The sequence below is a fragment of the Lissotriton vulgaris genome, chromosome 3_1 (assembly GCF_964263255.1).
Source record: "Lissotriton vulgaris chromosome 3_1, aLisVul1.2, whole genome shotgun sequence".
Classification (NCBI taxonomy): domain Eukaryota; kingdom Metazoa; phylum Chordata; class Amphibia; order Caudata; family Salamandridae; genus Lissotriton; species Lissotriton vulgaris.
Genome location: NC_141689.1, coordinates 289,637,954 through 289,660,301, shown reverse-complemented (window position 1 = coordinate 289,660,301; position 22,348 = coordinate 289,637,954). Strand labels below are relative to the sequence as shown.

The window sequence follows — 22,348 nt, the reverse complement described above, 5'->3', positions numbered from 1 at the left end:
TGATCACGGTACTCCTCTGTGACTTGCAATATCATTATACTGCACTGCAGAGGTTACTTTACCCCATGTTTAATTAGACATTTACAATAATTGCATTTAAATAGACATTTGAATGAATTATAATATCTAAACTCCTCTAAAACAGGTAACAGAAAGCTTACTATTAAGAGGAGCAAATTATCTTTCTGACATTTAATTCTGTTACATAAAGAATGATACTCTACTTGCTAATGTACATTTGGACATGTGCTTAAGTACATATTTTGAATCTGTTGAATGTTTACATTTAGAAACTGCAATACCAATATTTTCTCACATGTTGAACTGCAAAACATGATCTAAAATAATTCTTTTGCGACTGTCACTTGGGTGGCACAAAATGTATATGAAAATATTTGAAAGTCAAATTAAGGTAAATCAGCATAAATAACTAAGATCACGCTAATGAGGTGTATTTAAAAGACAAACTGATTCATGTGCATTATTACAAGCACAATTCTTACTGCCAATGCGCCTGAGGGTGCATTTCTTGCTCATTTGATGCCGTGCTGCTAATTTGTATTATCTAGGGAAAGTACGGAGCAAGTGAATGATTATGGAGAATAGGAAGTAATGGGTGAATTAATTCGACTGTACCTCTTGAGAAGCGACTGCATTCAGCTGCAACTCACACTGCATTTGCTAACTAGCGGACACATTCTACCTATACTACGGAACTACAGTAGCAACTGATGCCATAGCCAACCACCATGTCTTGCCCTGTAGCGCCATGCATTCAACCGGCCAAACTCGACACTGACAAACCAACTGCTTTTCGAAACAAAGTGTATACCTGAACGCTCATGAACAGTTGTCGAACGTGGAGATTCAGAATCAGCCACAGCAATGGAGTAATATTTGTTCTTATGTACACCCTTAATGTTCAGTATGAAACTGTCACCTACATAGAAGACAGGAGAGCTGTGGCCGAGGCTGTGAATGATTATTTTACGTGCTAGAACGTCTCAATAATGCAAACATTTCGGATATGATCTCAATAAGCATGGTCACCATTCTTTGGCCTTTACTCTGCCCCAGCTTGCTACTGCTTAAGATTTCTTTACATATTTACATGTACATAGGTTTATAATTTACTTACACCTGCTCAGTTTAAAATGACTGTCTGCTTCAGGCGCAATTAGTGATAAAACCATCCAGTTGATTTAAAACGGAAAATGTACCAAAACAATTCAATTCTGTGTTTAAAAATACATCATTTCATGCTTTAATGCCATTATCGTTGGCTGCGTCAGAGAGCTTTCTTTTAGTTTATTATTGTTACCTTTCGGCCATGCTGCATAGCAGCTGCACTGCTGTACAACATGGCAAAAAGACATTACCAAAGACAAAGTAGCTCTCGTAGGAGATACATGGCTTTCCACGTGCTTGTTTTGGTGCCGCAGCAGGCATTTCAAGTTCAAAGTGTAAGCCAGGCAGGTGTTGGCTCATACTCTTATCCTGTGTGTAACAGGAGACATGGTAGGCCAGATAGGCCTCGGGTGTGTACTGCATATAAGCAAGCACACAGAGGACACAACTCGTTTAAAATATACAGTACATATCTGGGGTATAAGAGCTACCACAGAGGCCTCACAGTAAAACCCCGTCTGATGAAGGCATTGTACATCTGGAGTATACCAGATGCCATATCCCCACGCTGATACAGATTGCTCTCGGTGGTAGCAATACCTGTTCCAGTGTAGAGGGACTGACCCCTACTTACTTGTGGTGCAAGGCAATCCAGAGTCTAGGAGCAACCTAGCAAGGCTGCTAATGAAGCTTCTCTCTATAACCGAGGCAGTACGAAGCACAATGAGAGGGTGGCTGTAAGAACCGCATCAACACTGAGCACAATGGAGGGTGGAGGATGGGGCAGGCAACAACGCAGAGCACAACAAAGGAAAGGTGGGGGCAAGAGAGCAGCACAGGGGCGCAGAAGCTCATTGGAAAGAGTTAAGGTGGTGAACAAAAGCACCTTGGTAACAGAATTCACAAAGGGGGATGGAAGCACATGAGAGAAAAGTCTTGCAAACACATAGTTTTATAGGGTGCTTAAATGAGAAAATAAAGTGGTCCTGAAAGGACGAGCAGAGGAAGGGCTAGTACTTGGGCTATGCTCCAGAGGAGGGCCCAACATAAGGTGAAGAGAAGCTGGCACAGCACACGCTGACCAAGGAGAAGAAAGTAAATTACAGTGGTGATAAAGCCAACCAGCAATAAGCAATGGGCCAGCTCTCAAAATGTCTTGCGAGGGACAGTGCATGTCCTGTCTCAGGCACGAGACAAAAAGATGGTACTTCAAGCAGGAGTTGTAAAGTGAATGACTGGAATTGGGACAGAAGAGGCTTTGACTATTGTGCTGAAGGCAAGAATCACAATATACAGAAACAACAATATTGTAGCCTTTCACATTTATTAGATCATTGTGTTGTATGGAAGCATTCACCTTCAGGAAAACTGTCACCTGCAGTTTACATTTTCCGACCCCAATGAGTTAGCTCACAAGGCTGGGGGTGTGCTGCAGTGATCTATGTGTATCAACTTTCAGGCCCTATCTTCCAATTTGTCAAGAGCTTTGTGTGCTAATGAGCCAACTGCCCAGTGCAGGTATGCTCATGTAACTTCAAGGCTAGTTTTATTTTTATGTTACAAATTTATAGGATAGATCACCTGCAATAATTAGTGTAGCGCTATACAGAGGACATTTACGTACCATCAGGAGCATCGCTTGTTTGAGGTGCTCTTTATAAAACGGTAATTCTTGGGTGGGTACAAAACAGGTGATGTAGACGAGCTAGGTACCAAAATCTCAGGAACCGTGGGAAATTTGCATACTACTTGTTCCATCACCTAACTTTTCAACAACAGAAAATGGTAGCTCCCAGCACTCACAGAATACATTTTTGGAAAAAGGCTAGTTAATCAATTGCACATTTGAGTCTAGGCGCTATCGTCTATGAGCCCTTAAGGACACAAACAAGCTTCAAAACATAGGGCCAAAAGGGCTAGGAGCACAGTTTTCAATATTAATGGGTTGTTATGTTATGTTATTATATGTTATGTTATTATAGGTCTTCTATAGCGCGCGGCTACTCCAGAGGAGTGTCCCGGCGCTTTGTGCTCCAGACCTAGGAGAAAGAACAGACAAAACATAACAGTGAAAAGATAAAAAGGCAGAACCAAGGATGGGGCAAAAAGTCTCTAGCGAGTAAAGAGCCAGGTCTTTAAACTCTTCCTGAAAGCGAGTAAGTTAGACGTGGAACGCAAAAGCAAAGGTAAAGAGTTCCACAACTGAGGGGCCAGCAACCTAAAAGACCGTCCTCCGATGCGGGCTTTTTTTATATGGGGGACTACTGCCAGTGCAAGAGACTCCGATCTTAAAGATCATGCCGGAAGGTAGAAAGCCAGCCTCTTTTGTAAGTATTGGGCTCCCGCAGCATGCAGCGCTTTGTGAGCCAGTGTCATGGCCTTGAATATTATCCGCTTCCGGATGGGGAGCCAATGTAGAGTTTGCAGTAGACTCGAAGCACTCGCTCGCCGATGCAGGCCGAAGATGGCTTCTGCATCAGATCATTGACGGTCAACAGAAGTCAATGCAGCTTAATAAATGCCTTTGATTGAACATGCAATGTTATGTTGAGCAGATTTGTAGAGCGCATTTTCCCCTTAAAAGGTTTCCTGGGACTGAGCATGTGTGAGCCTAGCCAAACCTTGGGCCTAGTGGGACTACTCAAAAAGCTAGGTCTTCAGTTTCTTTTGGAGTTCAAGAACTGATGAAGACGCTCTTGAGTGTAGTGATAAGGCGATCCACGCTTTAGGAGCGATGTAGGAGAAAGCTTGACCGCCGAATCTGGCTTTTCATATGCGTGGTATGTGTGCAAGTAGGAGTCTGAACAAGTGGAGGTGTTTGGAAGATTTGTAAAGGCAGATGTGAATGTTGAGGTATGCTTGGCATATGTTATGTAGTGTCTTGAGAGTGTGGGTGAGAATCTTGAATTGTACACGTTAGCATACAAGGAACCAGTGGAGCTCCTTCAGGTGTGGTTGGATGTGAGAGCGGCATGGGAGGTTGATCCTGGCATTGAGTGTGTTCCTGTATTCCAGCTTTCATGTGACCAGGGAGTGTATGATAGATTTCTGGGTGTTGATTGGGAAACATTTAGAAATCTTCCTCCGCATCTTCAGGGTATGGAAGAATCAGACAGTGACTGAGTTGACTTGGGCAGTCATGTTGAGTTTTCTGTTAATGGCTATCTTGGGGATCTTGGCGTGGGTGGTGGGGGTAGGTGTTCGTCCTAACTTTGTTGGCTACCAGAAAAAGTCCCACACTGAAATGGACTTCCCGAAAAAACTTAATTTCCGTCTTGTCGGTGTTTAGCTTTAGACAGTTGGTCTTCATCCAATGGGTGATTTCAGTCATGCAGGCACTGAACTTGATCCGAGTACTGGGCGTCTTGTCAAAGAGAGGGAGAATGAGTTGCATGCTGTCAATGTAGGAGAGGACGCTGATGCTGTGAGAGCAGAAAGGGATTGTGTATGCGTTAAGGGAGGTCAGGCTCAGGGAAGACCCTTGCAAAACTCAACAGATGAAGTCACTGGCATCAGAGGTGTATGATGCCAGGATGACTGACCCAGTCCTTCTAGTCACAAAGAAGCAGATCCATTGGAGTGCACCCCCTTGGTTTCTGAAGTTATGTAGGTGTTGGAGGAGGATAGGTTGTGAGACTGTCAAATGCTGCCGAGAGGTCCGAGGAGGATGAAAGGTGTCATGTTCTCTCTGTCCAGAGTCATGCAGCTGTCATCTGTGGTGACAATGAGGGCAGTTTTTGAGCTGTGAGATCAGCCTGTAGTTGGCAACCGTTGAAGGGTCTCCAGAGGCTTTCTTCAGCAATAGGAGGAAAGTTGTGCGTTTCCAAGCACCCGGGAAGATGGCGGAAGCGGTGGAGGCATTCAGAAGAATGGGTGTGACCATGGCACGGATATGCTGCAGTCCTCTGGAGTAGGAGTGTTAGGGGCAAGGGTCCAATGGGGCCCATGAGTGCACTTACTTTCTGGTGGTGGTGGTTTCTTCTGGGGGGTGAAGACTGGCCATGCAGTTAGCATTGGATCTCTGGATAAAATCGGGAGGCATTTGACTAGGTCTGTTGGGTCCGATTGTAGGTTGATTTTGTTCATAAACAATTGAGAGAGGATCTGCAAGGGAGTGATCTAGTTGGAGGCGGCTGCTGGTGAGATGAAATCCTTCACAATGGAGAACATTTATTTTGATCTGTTGGCGATGTGCGTTCAAGAGAAAGAAGGGCTGTCTAAGGCAGTGCTTCCTAGGTTAAAATGTGTATGTGTCTGTGCTATAAGTACTTATGAGTCCAAGTGAAACCCAACTCAGATCTTTCCATACTCAACTGGATTCAATTATCAAATGCAGATTATACTTATTATGGGGTCAAAATCAAGACAACCGGCGCCCTCCCGAAAGCTAGGCACCTGACTGGCTGCTGAAAGCTTGTTACAGCTAAATGACACAAACATACAGCAGATGCCACACACTTACACCTGTTGTATGTTCACCATATATGTTTATGAATAGTATGCTCGTGCAAACATACAAAATATTATTTTTTTTTTAAACTGTCTGACTTAGAAATGTGCATCCCTTTGGTAAGAAAACTGAATGCATATGCCATAAGTATACTTCCTGGTACTTACGAAAAACAACTTACTTCAGCCCCATTTACTTATTTTATGTGCCTAGACATCTCTATGGGATTTTAAAGAAGTGATCATACCAAGTTGATTATACACTTATAAAAGAGTGAATCTAATTAATGAATTTAAGCTTACCAAGGACAGGAGAGACGGGTCGCTTATTCCATCTGTAACACTGCAGGACCTCAACCTGGAGGAAGGTTCCCTCTGCTGGAGAAAATAGAAAGATTATCGACCAACTCAGACTTGATATTGACAGGCCAAGAACCAGAATTTTTTTTTTCCTGTAAGAATGGCATAAGAATGAGAAAAGTCTTTATACATTTATTTTCATCAATGAAGTTCATGGGACATTCTCTTTGCAACTTCACGTGTGCTTCACTAAAGCATGAAGTTATCAAGCTCATTCAAACAAAAAATGGATAACGGAATTAAAATGTTGATAAATGTATTCTTATTTAAGAAGCGTGTGAATCAAGTCCTGCCCTATTGACTCAAAGGATATTGTTAGGCTTGGTGATCAATTCTTATTAATAGATTTGTGGCAACTGCCAACAGACAACAAGATGTGGGGTTCAGGTTGGAAACATGCTCTCAAGTCATTAACGGCGTTTTGTCAATTAGGTTAAAAAAGCTAGAGACAGACATCCTCAAGTACACACCTCAAGTCTGTCGCAGCGTGGTTTGTGACTTCTGCAGTGGCAGAGCTATGAGAAGAAATACTGACATCTCGCTGATGGCAAGGACCTTACACAAGCAATGGCGCCAAAATTAACAAGCTTTGGCATAGCCAATAGGTCTCGTCTTTGGAATCTTATAAGTATTTAGTTATGCAGCAGGTCCCAAAGGCGAGACCTATTGGCTATGCCAATGCTTGTTATTTTTGAGAGGGAGAGTACCTGCACTTCTCAAGAGAGATATAATACTTTTAATTGGAGAGTACCAACACTTATCAGAAACAAGTACCTGCACTTATGTTTTTCCATTTCAAGCCCTGCATAATATTATTGGACGTCAGTAATAAAAAGCCAATATTTTGAGATACACCCCCTTGTCCAGGTCGAGACCAGAGCAGGAAGCCCCTCCCGTGCTGGTGGCCATACTGCAGTGTCCTAAAGAGGTAGATTCTCTCTTGCACTAGTAACAGTTTAAGACCCTGATAAAGCTCTAAGCAATGAAATGTTGATCAGTCAACTTTGCCAAGGATCTTCCACTACATGGCAACACGTTGCTGTGTTAGAGAAACTTGAGGTCCATTTGATCTACACACAATTTTTGGTTAAAATATGCTGATTGCGTAGCAGATGGTGGATTGTGTGGGAATTATGGCAAACCCATAACTGCACAAAAACGGCGCAGCTGCATGATTTCATCATTATTGTGGCTCAGACTGGGGGGCTTATTCCCAGTTCAAGCGTAAAACAATGGGGCAATACCACGCCCATCATTAATAACACGCAAGGTGCAGTAATACCACAATCAATATTTAGGCATTATTGTTCCTGTTCAGGGCACGGTGTTGCATCCGGAGCTCTGCACATCAATTATTGCATGCTTTGCTTATTTCCAGTTTCCTCTGTTTATGTTTCACGAATGTTTTTTTCGGACAAAACTCGATAGGAGGAACATCTCAGATGTTCTTTTTCCCCCATAAAATTCGGAATAAAGTGTCGCGTGCAAATTCCTGGTGGTGCCCAAATCGGGAGTCCACAGGCCTTAGAACTCAGGATGAGCAGATGTGAAAAGAAATTTCACAGCAGTGGCAGTTATGTGCAATCCAACTGCCAGATAACATAACATAGTACTTTGTGGACAAGGCCATTAGTAATAAGTGCAGCTCAAATGCCACACCATGACATGGCATAACATAAAAATACCACATTAGTGCTATAAAGCTCTGTACAAAATCTATCATACAATCGCATGGAGAAACAATATATAATGTAAATTGCATGGCATATTTCCACTTTCGCAGCAAATAGATTTTCAGTGAAATTTGCATTGTGCTTCCGGTCCAATTTTCAAAACATAGGTACAACACCACACTTGGACTCGTGTGAGTGTTCCAACAGCTAGTATCACAGAGTTCATCACGCACAAGTTCATTAGTGAAGACCTTCACATCTGTCACATCTTTGCGCCCTGGGCTGTGTTAAAGCGCGAATCTCAATAAAACAACAATGTGCTCCTCGATGTGGCACACAGCTCGAAGCCACTAGAGGCCACGCGAAATGTAGGGGGGTGGGCTGCCGTCTCTGTGCTCTTAAAGTTAAAAAAAAAATTAAAAAATTAAACCGAGCGCGGTGTCCCTGAAGCGGGCACTGCGCTCAGTATTAAAGCTTTAAAAACATGAAACCGAGCGCGGTACGGTGTCCTTAAAGCGGGAGCCGCACTCAATATCAAAGTAAATGAAACTGAGCACAGTGTCCCTAAAGCAAGTGCTGCGCTCAGCATGCAAATGACAGTGCATAGTGCTCTATGAGAAAAGCAGCCACCATGGTCCTATGCAGCGCTGCATACAAAACAAGCGCTTTGCATTGTGCTGCCTGTCTAATTTTTAAAACAGAGGTACAACGCTGCACATGGACTCGTGTGAGTGTTCCAACAGCTAGTATCACAGAGTTCATCACACACAAGTTTATTAGTGAAGACCTTCACGTCTGTCACATCTGTGTGCCCTGGGCTGTGTTAAAGCGCAACACATCTACCAGTCATTCTCAATAAAACAAAAATGTGCTCTTTGAAGTGGCACACAGCTTGAAGCCACTAGAGGTGATGTGAAATATAGGGGCGTGGTCTGCTGTCTCCGTGCTCTTATAGTAAAAATAAAACAAGCATGTGCGAAAAGCATTGGTCGCGCGAGCGCCAAAAGTGAAAGTGATCACGATGCATTTAATTGCCGAAAGTGAAAGTGATCATGATGCACTTAATTTCTGACGGAGAAAAAACAGATGGGGCTACGCTCGTGCAGGCGCGTGTTACCGCCAGCTTGAGGCCAGAAATAGCCTCTGGTAGCACTTTGAAAACCCCCTCACTAAAAATCAAGCAAGCGGCGCATGCGCTGCTCTAGGCGTGACCTAAAAAGTGAGAAGGCTTCTTGACAGGGCGGGTTTAACCAACTAGAAGTTACAGCTGCACATATAACATAGTTTTGTCATTCTTATTTGCATTTTGCACGAATTAATTTGTAACTACTTACCACCTGCACATACTCCATGTAAAAGACATATCTTTAATAAACACTTGTTTTAAAGTACAAAGTACTGTAAGTTTAAGTGTCACTTTCAAATTAAAATCAGAACTACTTATAGGCAGCCACACTGCACGCCAATAAACAATGTTATGAGGAGTATAAAATATCGTTATTTTAGTTAATTTAACACATCACATTTGCACCAATGCCCGAATACCTTAACGTTTGACAGGTTTATTTTCCAAACGTCTTATGTAATGACATCTGCCCTGCTCGATCATCTTTCTGAGACAATTAAGCTACTGTCACTCTGATCTGTGCTGAAATATTGATCTTTCTGCAGCCTGTGGGCAGACCGGTCAGCAGCATAAGATCCAACAGTCCTGCCTGCAAGAGCTCCTTCTGCCAGATTTTTTTTATAAGTCTCTGTGCTACAGACAGTGGCATCTGTTCAAGGCCACATAATATTATTTTTAAGCTACAGCAAAAGGCAGCTTGAAAGAAACAGCTCCATCACACTCAAACATTCATCCGTTTATAGCGATTGTCCAGTTGTTAGGGCTACTGACAGGCCCACCGAAGAGCCAATATCAATCCATCTCTACGGGTTCCAACCGTAATGCATGGGGAGATAACACCCCTGTGGACTGGACTGGTCACGGTTGTGAGCAAGAGGCCATACATCGTAGGTTTAAAGCAAGCTTCGAAGCATTCATGGCGTCTCGAGAGCTGGTGCGTGACAAAGTAAGAACCTGTTTAGACTGCACATTCACTTAGGTGCTGTGGAGAACGAGTGTGCAATCTAGGGCTGTGGAAGTCCAAGTGTGGACGAGAAGGGAACATGGCTCCTGTTCGATGCTTCCTTCCCAACGTGGCACTTGTTGGAGGCGCCGAGTACCAAGGCCTTCAGCTGGTCTCCTTGATGTCAAGCGAGGGAAAGTGCTGCGTCACCTCGTGCAAAGATTTAGATCATATATTTGAATTACGCCGCTTGGATAAATGATATTAAGGGCATCAGTGTCTTTTTGGTGTTCCCGATATGTGCCCCATTCATGATGCTGTGATTGCACTGTCAATCAATCAATCAATGACACTTATAAAGCGCGCTACATACCCGTAGGGTCTCAAGGCGCTGGGGGGGGGGGGGGGGGGTGGGGGGTGGGGGGGTGCCACTACTGCTCGAACAGCCAGGTCTTCAGCTTCTTCCTGAAGGAGAGGTGGTCTTGGGTCAGGCGCAGGTCGGTCGGGAGGGAGTTCCAGGTCTTGGCGGCCAGGTAGGAGAAGGACCTTCCTCCTGTAGTCGCTCTTCGGATGCGGGGGACGGCGGCGAGGGCGTGGTTGGCTGATCGGAGGTGGCGTTTGGAAGCGTAGAAGTTGACTCGGCTGTTGAGGTAGCTTGGGCCTTGGTCGTGTAGGGCTTTGTGTGCGTGGGTGAGGAGGCGGAAGGTGATTCTTTTGTTGACTGGGAGCCAGTGAAGGTCTCTCAGATGTCCGGAGATGTGGCTGGTTCGTGGGATGTCGAGGATGAGTCTGGCTGAGGCGTTCTGGATCCGCTGGAGTCTCTTCTGGAGCTTGGCGGTGGTACCGGCGTAGAGGGCGTTGCCGTAGTCCAGTCGGCTGGTGACGAGGGCCTGGGTGACGGTCTTCCTGGTCTCGGTGGGGATCCACTGTCTGCGCTATTCATAAATGACGAAGCATGCTAAAGCTATTCCCGTGTGTAAATTCAGTTTACAAAAATACACAAATAGCCTTTTTGCTACAAATATAATCCCTACTTTTGCTATTCACGAAGCACGCTTTAACACTCCTTAAAACATTAGTCATACACAGATTTTTGGGTGGGAGTTCCCCGTGAGGGGGATGCCCATAATTGATGGGAACAGAAACATACCTATAGGTCTGTATCCATTAACTTTTTCCACTAACCACTCTCCCACCCTGCACACATGGTAGAGATTTAATCCTGGCAAAGGCAGGAGCAGATCATTTACAAAGGTGGGAATGAGAAGGAAAGGGCCATCTGCTGGGGAAGTAGATGGGATTTCCCCATGAGAACAAAAATGAGGGTTGCTGAGGGGGGAGGGTAGGGGACTCATGCTACATTTTTGCATGTTTAATTGCACACCATATACAAATAAGCATGCACACCTGCCTTCACACGTGAGTGCAAAAAAACAAAAATCACATGTTTTCTAGGAGTACATTGCACCTTTCCAGGAATACTCCTGGAGATGTTTCTGAACACCCAAAAAATATTAAATCTGCACCTTTAGTCTAAGTTAAACATAAAGGTGAAAACAAAGAAATGCTTTTAAGAACCCTGCAGCTGTCTTAACAGCAGGTTTCATTCATGTGCGAAGGGTGGTAAGGCCTGTTGTTTAAGAGGGTGTGAATGCATGTGCTTTTGTGCACAAAGGAAACGTGACACAGGCCGGGGTAGGGGAAGCCGGACCAGATAAGTGCCCGCGGGGAACCCCTTATGGCGGCGAGACCACTGGAAGTGCTAAGGGCGAAAGCCCGTGAAAAATATGCGTAATGATTGGGCACGTCTTTTGAAAGTACGAACCGCCCAATAACAGGAAGAAGGACGGAGCGACCAAGAGGGTCAAAAGGCCGCACGGGCTGTCCTTTACCACTATCGGAGCTCGCCTCATCGCCTTGGAAATCGCTGTATACCTGATGCTTTTAAGACAACGCACAGGAAAAATGGACCAACGAGCATTCAGCAGTACGATACCTACTGATAGGATTACCATGCGGAGAACAGGAGTAAAACACTGCATCCTATCGAAGAACCATGGACGAAGCGATTGGCAAGCGACAGCTATTCACCTGTCCAATCGGACCAGCAGCAGTGCCCAGATGGCAGCAGTAGCGATGGGGTGAGAGGGCCAGGAGGCCTGGCGACAGGAGGTGTAAATTGCTGGACTCAGATTTAAGCAGAAAAGGGATCAACATATGATCTTCTGACAAGGCCTGCCAGATTTGGGATTCTGTTACGATGTTGGAAATGTTAGAGCAGGCTCCATCAAGAGTGTGCCTGCACTATGTGTGAGGTAGGCGATCAATTAGTGAAGACCAAAAATATATAAGGTTTCTAGGAAATGGGTTACATATGAATTATTGCTGCAGTATAGACCGAGATTGAAATCTCCCAGCATTGTGAAGCACAGATAGTGAAGTACATGTGGAACAAGTGCTACCCCATGTGAAATTAAAAAAACGAGTACAACTAGTAAGGAGGTTAAATCAAAAGTTTGGCTTAGTTGGCCCTCCCTAAAAATAATGGCCAAACCGCCTCCAACTTCAGTTCTGTCCTTCCCAACAATGGAGTAACCCGAGGGCAGCACCTTTGCAATGACAGGATTGCGCACATTCCTTAAGCCATGACTTTGTGATAAATAAGTGTTCGAACTGGCCATAAGTAAAAAGAACTAAGATTTCTTGTGCATGTTTGTTCAGGAAGCGGGCATTGATGATGCCCCTGTGGTGCTTCCCCAGCTGGTACCGTAGTGCTCATTGGTAATGTGGCTGAAGAAAAAGAGCCTCTGATTGTCGTTCTACATTTTGAGCAGGATAATGGACCTACCATATTTACTGGGGAAAGTACAAGGTCACAGTGTTTGGCAGAGACGTTGAGAAAATTTAAGAAATCTGACCTCATATGCATTGACATACCCGAGGACAAACTATCAGGGTGGCTGGCGCTGGTCGTGTCCCGGCCGCTGATGGGCGCAGACGGGCTTGCCTTTGGCTTACCATTCCCCCCCATAAATAGCTGTTCCACATGTGAAAGGCAAAGATGGCCGGTCTAAATGGAACTCAGGAAACAGAGTTCCACTGAACGAATAAAGTGCAAGGTTCAGTGGACAGGTTACTCTTTTGTGCCAATTTTTCAAGAAATCCCCCCTTTAAATTAAAGCAGACTTTTGAAACAGACAATTCCCGCCGATTTTTACGATTTTGTAAAAAGATGCCTCCTTTAACTTTAAAATAGTTCTAAAAACACACAGTAACAAATTCCCCCAATTTATGCTACAAAGCCCCGATCTAAGAGCAGTAGATAACGTTTTTAGGCAAATCGAACCAACCGCTGCCCGTCTGCGGCATCCCCCCGCACTTATATAGCTGTTAAACATGTGAGAGGGTAGAGCACCAACAACTAAACATGTACGCTTTAAGTGGAACTGAGGAAGCGGAGTTCTACTGAATGAATTAAGAACTGTCTTTATCTTCAACAACATTAGGTAGTTCATCCCACAAGATCACAGTTAGCTCTCTAATTGATACATGGATTTTATCCCAGAGATATTTTGATTAGTGGAGAAAAAATGATTGAAGATTGACAGTTGAAGCTCTGCATAATACCTGGCTTCACTGGGAGCCAATGCAGCCTTTTAAGTCTGGGGGCCGAGAGTGCTTCCCTATCAATCAATCAATCAATCAAAGGCATTTATAGAGCGCACTACCTACCCGTAGGGTCTCAAGGCGCTTAGGGGAGGGGGGGGGGGGGTGCCGTTACTGCTCGAACAGCCAGGTCTTGAGCTTCTTCCTGAAGGAGAGGTGGTCTTGGGTCTGGCGCAGGTCGGCCGGGAGGGAGTTCCAGGTCTTGGCGGCCAGGTAGGAGAAGGACCTTCCTCCTGTTGTGGTTCTACGGATGCGTGGGACGGCGGCGGGGGCGTGGCTGGCCGATCGGAGGTGGCGTTTGGGAGCGTAGAAGTTGATTCGGTTGTTGAGGTAGCTCGGGCCTTGATCGCGTAGGGCTTTGTGTGCGTGGGTGAGGAGCCGGAAGGTGATTCTTTTGTTGACGGGGAGCCAGTGCAGGTCTTTCAGGTGTCCGGAGATGTGGCTGTTCCGTGGGATGTCGAGGATGAGTCTGGCTGAGGCGTTCTGGATCCGCTGGAGTCTCTTCTGGAGCTTGGCGGTGGTTCCGGCGTAGAGTGCGTTGCCGTAGTCCAGTCGGCTGGTGACGAGGGCCTGGGTGACGGTCTTCCTGGTCTCCGTGGGGATCCACCAGAAGATCTTCCGAAGCATGCGCAGGATGTTGAAGCATGACGAGGAAACGGCGTTGACTTGCCTGGTCATGGAGAGGGCAGAGTCCAGGATGAAGCCCAGGTTGCGTGCGTGGTCTGTCGGTTTGGGTGCGGTGCCCAGGGCGGGGGGCCACCAGGAGTCGTCCCAGGCAGAGGGCGAGGAGCCCAGGATGAGGACCTCCGTCTTGTCTGAGTTCAGTTTCAGGCGGCTCGTCGTCATCCACTCGGCTACCTCTTTCATCCCTTCGTGCAGGTTGGCTCTGGCGGCGGCGGGGTCGTTGGTCAGGGAGAGGATCAGCTGGGTGTCGTCGGCGTAGGAGATTATGTTGAGGTTGTGTTGGCGTGCGATGGCCGCGAGGGGGCTCATGTAGACGTTGAAGAGGGTAGGACTCAGCGAGGATCCTTGAGGGACGCCACAGATGACTTTGGTGGCCTCTGACTTGTACGGTGGTAGGCGGACTCTCTGTGTTCTTCCGTCGAGGAAGGAGACGATCCATTCTGGTGCCTTCTCCTGGATTCCGACGTTGCTGAGGCGCTGCACTAGGGTGCAGTGGCAGACCATGTCGAAAGCCGCGGAGAGGTCTGGGAGGATGAGGGCCGCTGTTTCTCCGTTGTCCATCAGGGCTCGGATGTCGTCGGTGGCGGCGATGAGGGCGGTCTCGGTGCTGTGGTTGGCACGGAAGCCGGACTGCGAGGGGTCGAGGGAACCGTTCGTCTCGAGGAAGGCAGACAGCTGTTTGTTGACAGTCTTCTCGATGACTTTGGCTGGAAACGGGAGTAGTGAGATGGGGCGGTAATTCTTGAGTTCGGTGGGGTCTGCCGTAGGTTTCTTGAGTAGAGCGCTGAGTTCGGCGTGCTTCCAGCTCTCGGGGAAGGTGGCGGTGTCGAATGAGGTGTTGATAATGTCCCGCAGGTGGGGTGCGATGGCAGCGTCGGCTTTGTTGAAGACGTGGTGAGGGCAGGGGTCGGTCGGAGATCCGGAGTGGACGGAGTTCATCATGCGGATGGTGTCTTCGGTGCTGATTGGGGTCCAGGTTCGGAGGGTGGTGGTGGGCGGCGTTGCTGTGGACGTGGCGAGGGCCGGATGGGTGCTGAAGCTGTTGTGAATGTCCGCGATCTTGTTGTGGAAGTAGGAGGCGAGGGAGTTGCAGAGGTCTTGCGATGGGGTGATGTCGTTGTTTCCGGCGTTGGGGTTGGAGAGCTCTTTCATGATGTTGAAGAGTTCCTTGCAGTTGTGTGCGTTGTTATCTAGTCGGTTCTTGAAAGCTGTTTTCTTGGCGGTGCGGATCAGTTGGTGGTGTTTCCGGGTTGCGAGCTTGAGGGTGGTCCTGTTGTCCGGTGTGGGTTCCTTTCTCCAGACATTCTCGAGGGCTCGGCAGTTCTTCTTGGAGCTCTTGAGTTCGTCGGTGAACCATGGGGCTTTCTTACTTCCGGGTCTGCTGGGCGGGGTCCTCAGAGGGGCGAGTTCGTCCGCGCAGTTGCTGATCCACTTCGTGAGGTTGTCGGCGGCCTGGCTGGGGTTCGCTGAGCTGGCGGGAGGGTGCTGGCTCAGGGAGGCGGCGAGCTGGTCGGCTGTGACCTTGGTCCAGCTTCTTCGAGCAACCTGTTGCTGGTGGTGGTGGATCGTCGTTTTTCTGAAGGTGAAGTGGACGCATCTGTGGTCCGTCCAGTGGAGTTCCGTGGCGTGGCTGACAGCGATGTCTTTGCTGGAGGAGAAGATGGCGTCGAGTGTGTGTCCGGCGAGGTGGGTGGGGTGCTCACCAGATGCATGAGTCCAAGGTTGGCGAGGTTGTCGAGCAGGGTGCTGGTGTTGCAGTCGTTGTTGTTTTCCAGGTGGAAGTTGAAGTCCCCCAGGAGGATGTAGTCAGCGGAGGGGAGGGCATGCGGGCTGACGAAGTCGGCGATGTCCTCGCTGAATTGAGTGCGTGGTCCCGGAGGTCGGTAGATCAGGGTGCCTCTGAGGGTGGTCTTCGGGTCGGTGTGGATCTGGAAATGCAGGTGTTCGGCGGGGGTGGGGTGTTGTCGGTGCTGGTCGTGATACGGATGGTGTTCCTGTGGATGATGGCGATGCCTCCTCCCACCTGGTTGGTGTTGCGGTCCCTCCGGGTGATCTTGTAGCCCTCTGGGATGGCGATGGCGATGTCGGGCGCTGAAGAGGCGTTCATCCAGGTCTCCGTGAGGAAGGCAACGTCGGGTGCTGTGGCGTCTAGGAGGTTCCAGAGTTCGATGGCGTGTCTGTGGACGGAGAGGGTGTTGAGCAGGATGCACTTGAGGTGGTTGCTGCTGGTGTTCGGCTTGGCGGGTGCTGGTGCCGGGCAGGTCCGGATGCAGGAGAACTTGCAGGTGTGGCAGCTGAAGGGTCCGTGGGAGCGTCGTGGGGTGGCTCGGTAGCATCCTGGGATTCGGCCGGTGTTGAGTGCGATGAGGGTGGCAGCGGTGTGCGTCAGGCGGGTCGGTCGGGGTCCTCGAGGGCCAGGGGTCCTGGCACTGGGCGCGGTCCAGGCGCGGACGGGCGTAGACGGGCTTACCTTTGGCGCGCCTTCGGCGCACAATCGGCGCGCCCGCTGCGCGTTCGCACGGTCGCCATATATGGCGAAGTGCGCGGGGGCGGAGCAGCTGGGAGGCGGGAGCGGGGAGGGTAAAGAAAGAAAAGGGGCGGGGTAAGCGGTGGTGGCGGGGAGCGGGGAGGGATGAGACGGGGTGGCAGAAGGAGGCAAACCAGGGAAAACAAGGGGGGAGAGAGAATAGACAAATTGACCAGCAAACAGCAGTACAATTACGATGTAAATGGACAAAAAACAATGCAAAAACAAATACAGGGACACAAGTCAGGAAACGAGTGCGGACCACGCCACTCGGTGGCAGGGGGCGTGGTTTCGCGGCGGAGACGCGGCAGGCGAGGCACAGGGCGGGAAGGCGCACGCAGCAGCTGGTGGCCGTGCGGCGCGGGGGTGTCCCAGAACTGGGTCACACTCACCTGCGTCGCACGGTCGCCATATATGGCCAAGTGCGCGGGGGGCGGAGCAGCTGGGAGGCGGGAGCGGGGAGGGTACAGAAAGAAAAGGGGCGGGGTTAGTGGTGGTGGCGGGAAGCGGGGAGCGGGGAGGGATGAGACGGGGGTGGCAGAAGGAGGCAAACCCGGGAAAACAAGGGGGGAGAGAGAATAGACTGAAGGTTTTCCGTAAACTGACCTCAGTCAAAAAAAAAAAAAAACTATTTAGTCAAGGACATGGCAAACTAATGAAAGGGATAAGAAACTAGAGAGCGCAGATACTTTGAATTTTGAGAAGCACTCTCTTGTACAGGCTGCATTAGTTTTAACAGATTGGCATACATAGGAATGCAAAAATGTAATCATTAGTCGCAAAAGATGTGGGTCCTTCACAAGTAAGAAGTCCTGAATTTCCCGTTACCAGGAACAAAATACGACTTTGTAGCATCTGACGCTCAGAGGATAGTGAGGCAGAGTAGTCATCTGCGCTGGTGTGGTCTAGAAACCCAGTCCTTAGGTATATAACAAACATTCATTGTTTGTTGCATACCTGTCATTTTCCAGTCATTGCTTTCACTTATTTAACAAAAAAACCAAGGAAAATGAATTTATTACATACACACATAACTCCATATTCATTTACAAATATATATATGATAGCAGATGCGATAAGTAAGGGTGACAAACTCTTTTTTTTTGTGTAAATTTTTTATTTTGCAGTGAACAAAAAGGACAAGAAACAAAATATACCGCACCGGGCGCACAGATGATCCCACACAGTGGGAAATAGAGCAAATCAGGACGGAGGCAGTGATACAATGCTAAAAGAAAGATCAGGCAACAGGCCCGTACATTCGCAGGAAAGGAGTAGCTGTATAAATTGCCCCACAGGAGCAGAGTCTTTTATGAAATCAAATAGTCCCTTCAAGCAGGTCTACTAATAGTCCAAGAAGCACAAAAATGCATCGTCCGCTGAGAGTAGGTGCCCCGGTTGCAGCACTGAAAAGAAAGAAACACAACTCCCCTCCCCCCCCCCTCTCTACCCCCCGTGACGGCGACACACACACACCCCATTCATTCAGCATGCACACTAAAGTTGAAAGAGATGCAAGGTCCTCAATGATGCTGGGCAAACCGCCGAAGGTAGACCAGTGGATAGAAAGGACACCAAGGGGCCCCATATGTGCTTAAAGTTTTTGTAATTGCCGAGGAAGATGTCCGCCATTCTTTCCAGGCTCAGAAGCCTCCAGAGCCTCGCATGCCAAAGGGAGATCGCCGGTGCCTCCTTCCGCTTCCAAGCAGCCGCCAGCGTAAGCTTGGCAGCACCCAAGCAGAGCCATAGAATCTTCTTATCCGCGCGTGTCTGGTGCTCAAGACCGGGGTCCCGTAGGCCCAGAAGTACAAAGGCCAAAGAGTTTTCGATAGGGTATCGCAAGATATCCTTGACATGAGAGAGAATCTCAGCCCAGAATGGTCTGACGATTGGGCAGTCCCACCAAATGTGGCGGAAGTCCCCCAGAAGGTCACAGCCCCTCCAGCACCTATCTGAAGTAGCCGGGTAGATACGATGAAGCCGGGCCGGAACCATATACCACTGCGTGAGAGTTTTTAAATGTGCCTCCCTCAGGTGGATCGAGTGATTGAATTGGGTCAGATCCCTCCACAGCGCCGACCATTCGCCATCGGTTATATCCCTCCCCACCATTTCCTCCCACTGCTCCATATAACGCGGCCTAGGAGACAAATCAGACTGAAGCAGCAGTTGATATAGGAAGGAGATGGCTCCCTTCATGGTGGACGTCTTCAGCAAAAAAGCCTCAAATTTGGAGGGAGGCCTCGTGGCTGCCTCCCGCACTCCAGGTGACGTGGCCCAATGTAGTAATTGGATATGCCTGTATTTATCAGTTTGCGGCACCTGGTAATCCCGCATGCAATTAGCGAAGGTCAGAGGATCAGAGCCGTGAAACAGATGGAGCAGCGTCCTGCATCCACCCTCTCTCCACGCGTCAAAGGACCCCTCATCAAGCGCCGGCGGGAGGGCCGGGTTGAAGTGCAATGGAGTGAACGGAGATGGGAAGGTCGTCCACCTCTCATCGCCGATCAAAGTGTCCCACACTTTCAGCGTAGTACCCGTGGGAGTGCTGAGGTACGCATTAACTGGGCGATCTCTCTTCGGCTTCCAGGCTAAATCCCAGATGGACCGACCCGCCACGCTTCGGTCCATATGCAGCCAGTGTTTCTCAGAGAGCTGCTGCGACCATTCCACCATGACCCTCAGTTGGGCAGCTTTATAATATAGGTGTAGGTCTGGAAGGCCAACCCCGCCCTCAGATCGCAGCCGGCGCAGGAGTGCGAACGACAGACGCGCCCGACCCCCTAAAATTTCAAGATCATCGTTTTGAGTTGCCGAAAGAAGGAGTTATCCAGCGGGATAAGCAGGGCCTGGAAGAGATACAAGTATTTGGGTAGGAGGACCATTTTAATCGCGTGCACCCTGCCTAACCAAGACAGGAATTTAGGCTTCCATCTCTCCAATTCCGCCCGCGTCTTTGCCAGCAGGGGCGGGAAGTTGGCCGCGAATAACCTACCCACCGTAGGAGTCCGGTGAACTCCCAGATAGAGAATCGAGCCCGAGGCCCAAGCCAACGGCGTCAACGCCCTCACCTGAGCAACATCGGCCTGCGATAAGGTGAAATTCAGAATGTAAGATTTGCCATAATTAACCTTGAAGCCAGCCACACCCTCAAATTCAAGCAAAATATCCCGGACACAAGGTAGAGAACCAGCAGGATCAGCCACCGAAAGCAGGACATCGTCCGCGAAGAGGGAAATCTTGTGTTGCTCTCCCGTGAACGGTATGCCCTTCACACCTTCATGTTCCCTCACTGCCATTGCTAGGGGCTCAATGCTGAGCGCGAATAACAAGGGGGTGAGGGGACACCCCTGTCTGGTGCCCCGCGAGTGTGGAAAAAAGGCCGACAGGTGGCCATTCACCGCCACCCTCGAACGCGGGCTACAGAAGTTTGCCTGCACCATAGTAATGAATCTATCAGAGAAGCCGAATGCTCGCAACGTATGAAACAGAAAGCCCCAATCCACTCGATCGAAGGCCTTCTCCGAGTCTAGACCCACCAATACAGCCGGGATGCGGAACCTGTCTGCCTTTTCGATAAGGTGAACTACTCTACGGGTATTATCGTGAGTCTGGCGGCCCTTAATAAAGCCGGACTGGTCCGGGTGTATGATCGCCGGAAGCAGGTCCTGAAGACGGCTGGCCAGAATCGCCGAATAAAGCTTCGCATCTATGTTAAGCAAAGCTATGGGACAGAACGAAGCACACTGCTCCGGGTCCTTCCCGGTTTCGGCAAGACCGTAATCTCCGCCTCTGCCAGAGTCCCTGCGTTCATTCCGGACGTTGCCATATCATTAAAAAGGGTAACCAGAAAGTCACACAACTCAGTCGCATACGTCTTGTAGAAGATCGCTGTGTACCCGTCCGGACCCGGGGCCTTATGTAATTTCAAATTTTTGATGGCGGAGAGAACCTCCTCCCTCGAGATCGGTGCCTCCAACAAGTTGTTCCACTCACTAGAAACCTGTGGTAGCGGCAAACGTTGTAGGAACTCCCGCTGTGGCGCAGCGTCCAGGGCGTCGCCCGTGTACAGGTCGGCGTAAAAGCGTCCAAAAATGGCCGCCTTCGCCCCGTCGCGGTGGTGTAGCACTCCCGCGGAGTCTCTGATCCCCCCTACGTATTCCCTCTCCCTCCTGTCCCGCAATTGGCGCGCTAAGTGTCTGCCAATCTTGTTGCCGCAAGAGTATGATTGACGCCCCAGTCGCAGGAGAGTAAGCTCGGCCCTATTGGCATAGTGTGCCTTCAACTTGCCCCGTACCGCCGTCAATGGGCGGAGGGTCACTCTCGAGGGGTTAAGTTTGTGAGCCCGCTCGAGCTCGAGTACCTCAGCCTCCAAGGCATCACGTTCCTTCCTCCGCAATGTGTTAAGCTGCGAATTGAGACCCAGGCACGTGCCCCTAATCGTAGCTTTAAAGGCGTCCCACATGGTCGCCAGAGATGTGTCCGACGGAGGATTGAGGTCAAAGAATTCACGGATAGCAAGGTGCAATGCTTGGTTAGATACATCGTCCCTGACCACCGACGCTGGAAAATACCACTTCCGACACGTAGCGTCAGGCGGCGACCAACGAAGATTAAGCACCAAGAGACTGTGGTCCGACACCGAGATCGGAAGAATGGCGGCATCCAGCACGTTCCCACGAAGGGACTGACTAAGGAAAATGTAATCCAAGCGGGAATAGGAGTGATGCACGTGTGAAAAGAATGTATAGTCCTTCGTGGTAGGATGAAAAAAACGCCAGTCATCAACTAGTCCCAGCTCCCCCACCCCTTGCTGTGTGGAACCAGAAAACACCCCTGTACCCGCCCTGTGTCCCCCTGAGCTGTCCAGATCCCTGTCCCACACCAAATTGAAATCCCCCAACAGGAACAAGTGCCCTTCTGCAAAGTCTCCCACCTTCACCAACAGGTCCTGCAAATACTTATTCTGGCCAGCATTGGGCAAATACACCACCACAAAAGTGCACAATCGACCTTGTATAAGACCTTTAACCATTAGCCAACGGCCCTCCTTGTCTTGGCGGACCTCCACAGGTGTAAAGTGCAATGCAGCTCTGAAGAGGAGTGCCACACCCTGTGTTTCGTAGCAGCGGAAGACCTATAAATAATGGGATAGGCCCTATGACGGAGCCTCATCTCATCTTTCCGCGCCAAGTGTGTTTCTTGCAGCCCAACAACATCAAGGTGGTGGTCCACAACATACTTCAAAACCTTCTGCCGCTTCTGTGGTGAATTCATGCCCTTAACATTCCACGTCCCTATACTAATCGGCATAACAAAGATAAATCCCAGAAACTGCTCTCAGTACGCCAAGTGTCCCCCTCCCCACAGCCAGACCAGTCCCCACACAAGAGATGACCAGCAGTCGCCAATCTACCAGTGCAATGACATCCACAACACTAATGTACACGCACACCCGCAGCCACACATCGAACGTCCCCCCAGTCCAACCGTCACGGGCCCCCCCCCAACATCCCAAACTCCCCAACTCCCATCCCCGCCCCAATCTAAACACAACCAAAAACAAGAGCAGAAACAGAAATCTAAATGCAAAAACAGTACTCATCATGTCCAGAAGGCCGAAGTCCGTAGGAGGCCTTCCGTCCAGGAAGCAGGCCGGAGGGACTAGTACACTATCCCCCATGGCCATAGTCGAGGGTGTCTCCTCCAAGAGTACTTTCATACCCCCCAACCAGAAGGCCCGAACCCCTCCGGCGCCGATCCATCAAGATAATGAGGTCATGCCGCTCCAG

The 22,348-nt window shown here is 49.0% G+C and overlaps 1 protein-coding gene across 28 annotated transcripts in view; it reads right to left on the bottom strand.

Annotated features, from left to right (window-relative positions):
* NEDD4L (NEDD4 like E3 ubiquitin protein ligase) overlaps window positions 1-22,348 on the bottom strand; it is a 1,724,212-nt gene that overhangs the window by 417,530 nt on the left and 1,284,334 nt on the right. For 24 of the 28 annotated variants that reach the window (XM_086960462.1, XM_086960464.1, XM_086960467.1 and 21 more), the window contains one exon: window positions 5,881-5,955. In XM_086960462.1, the coding sequence (XP_086816588.1) occupies window positions 5,881-5,955 (75 nt within the window). The remainder of the gene's footprint in view (window positions 1-5,880; window positions 5,956-22,348) is intronic. The other 4 variants (XM_086960463.1, XM_086960466.1, XM_086960449.1 and 1 more) reach the window with 1 other exon arrangement.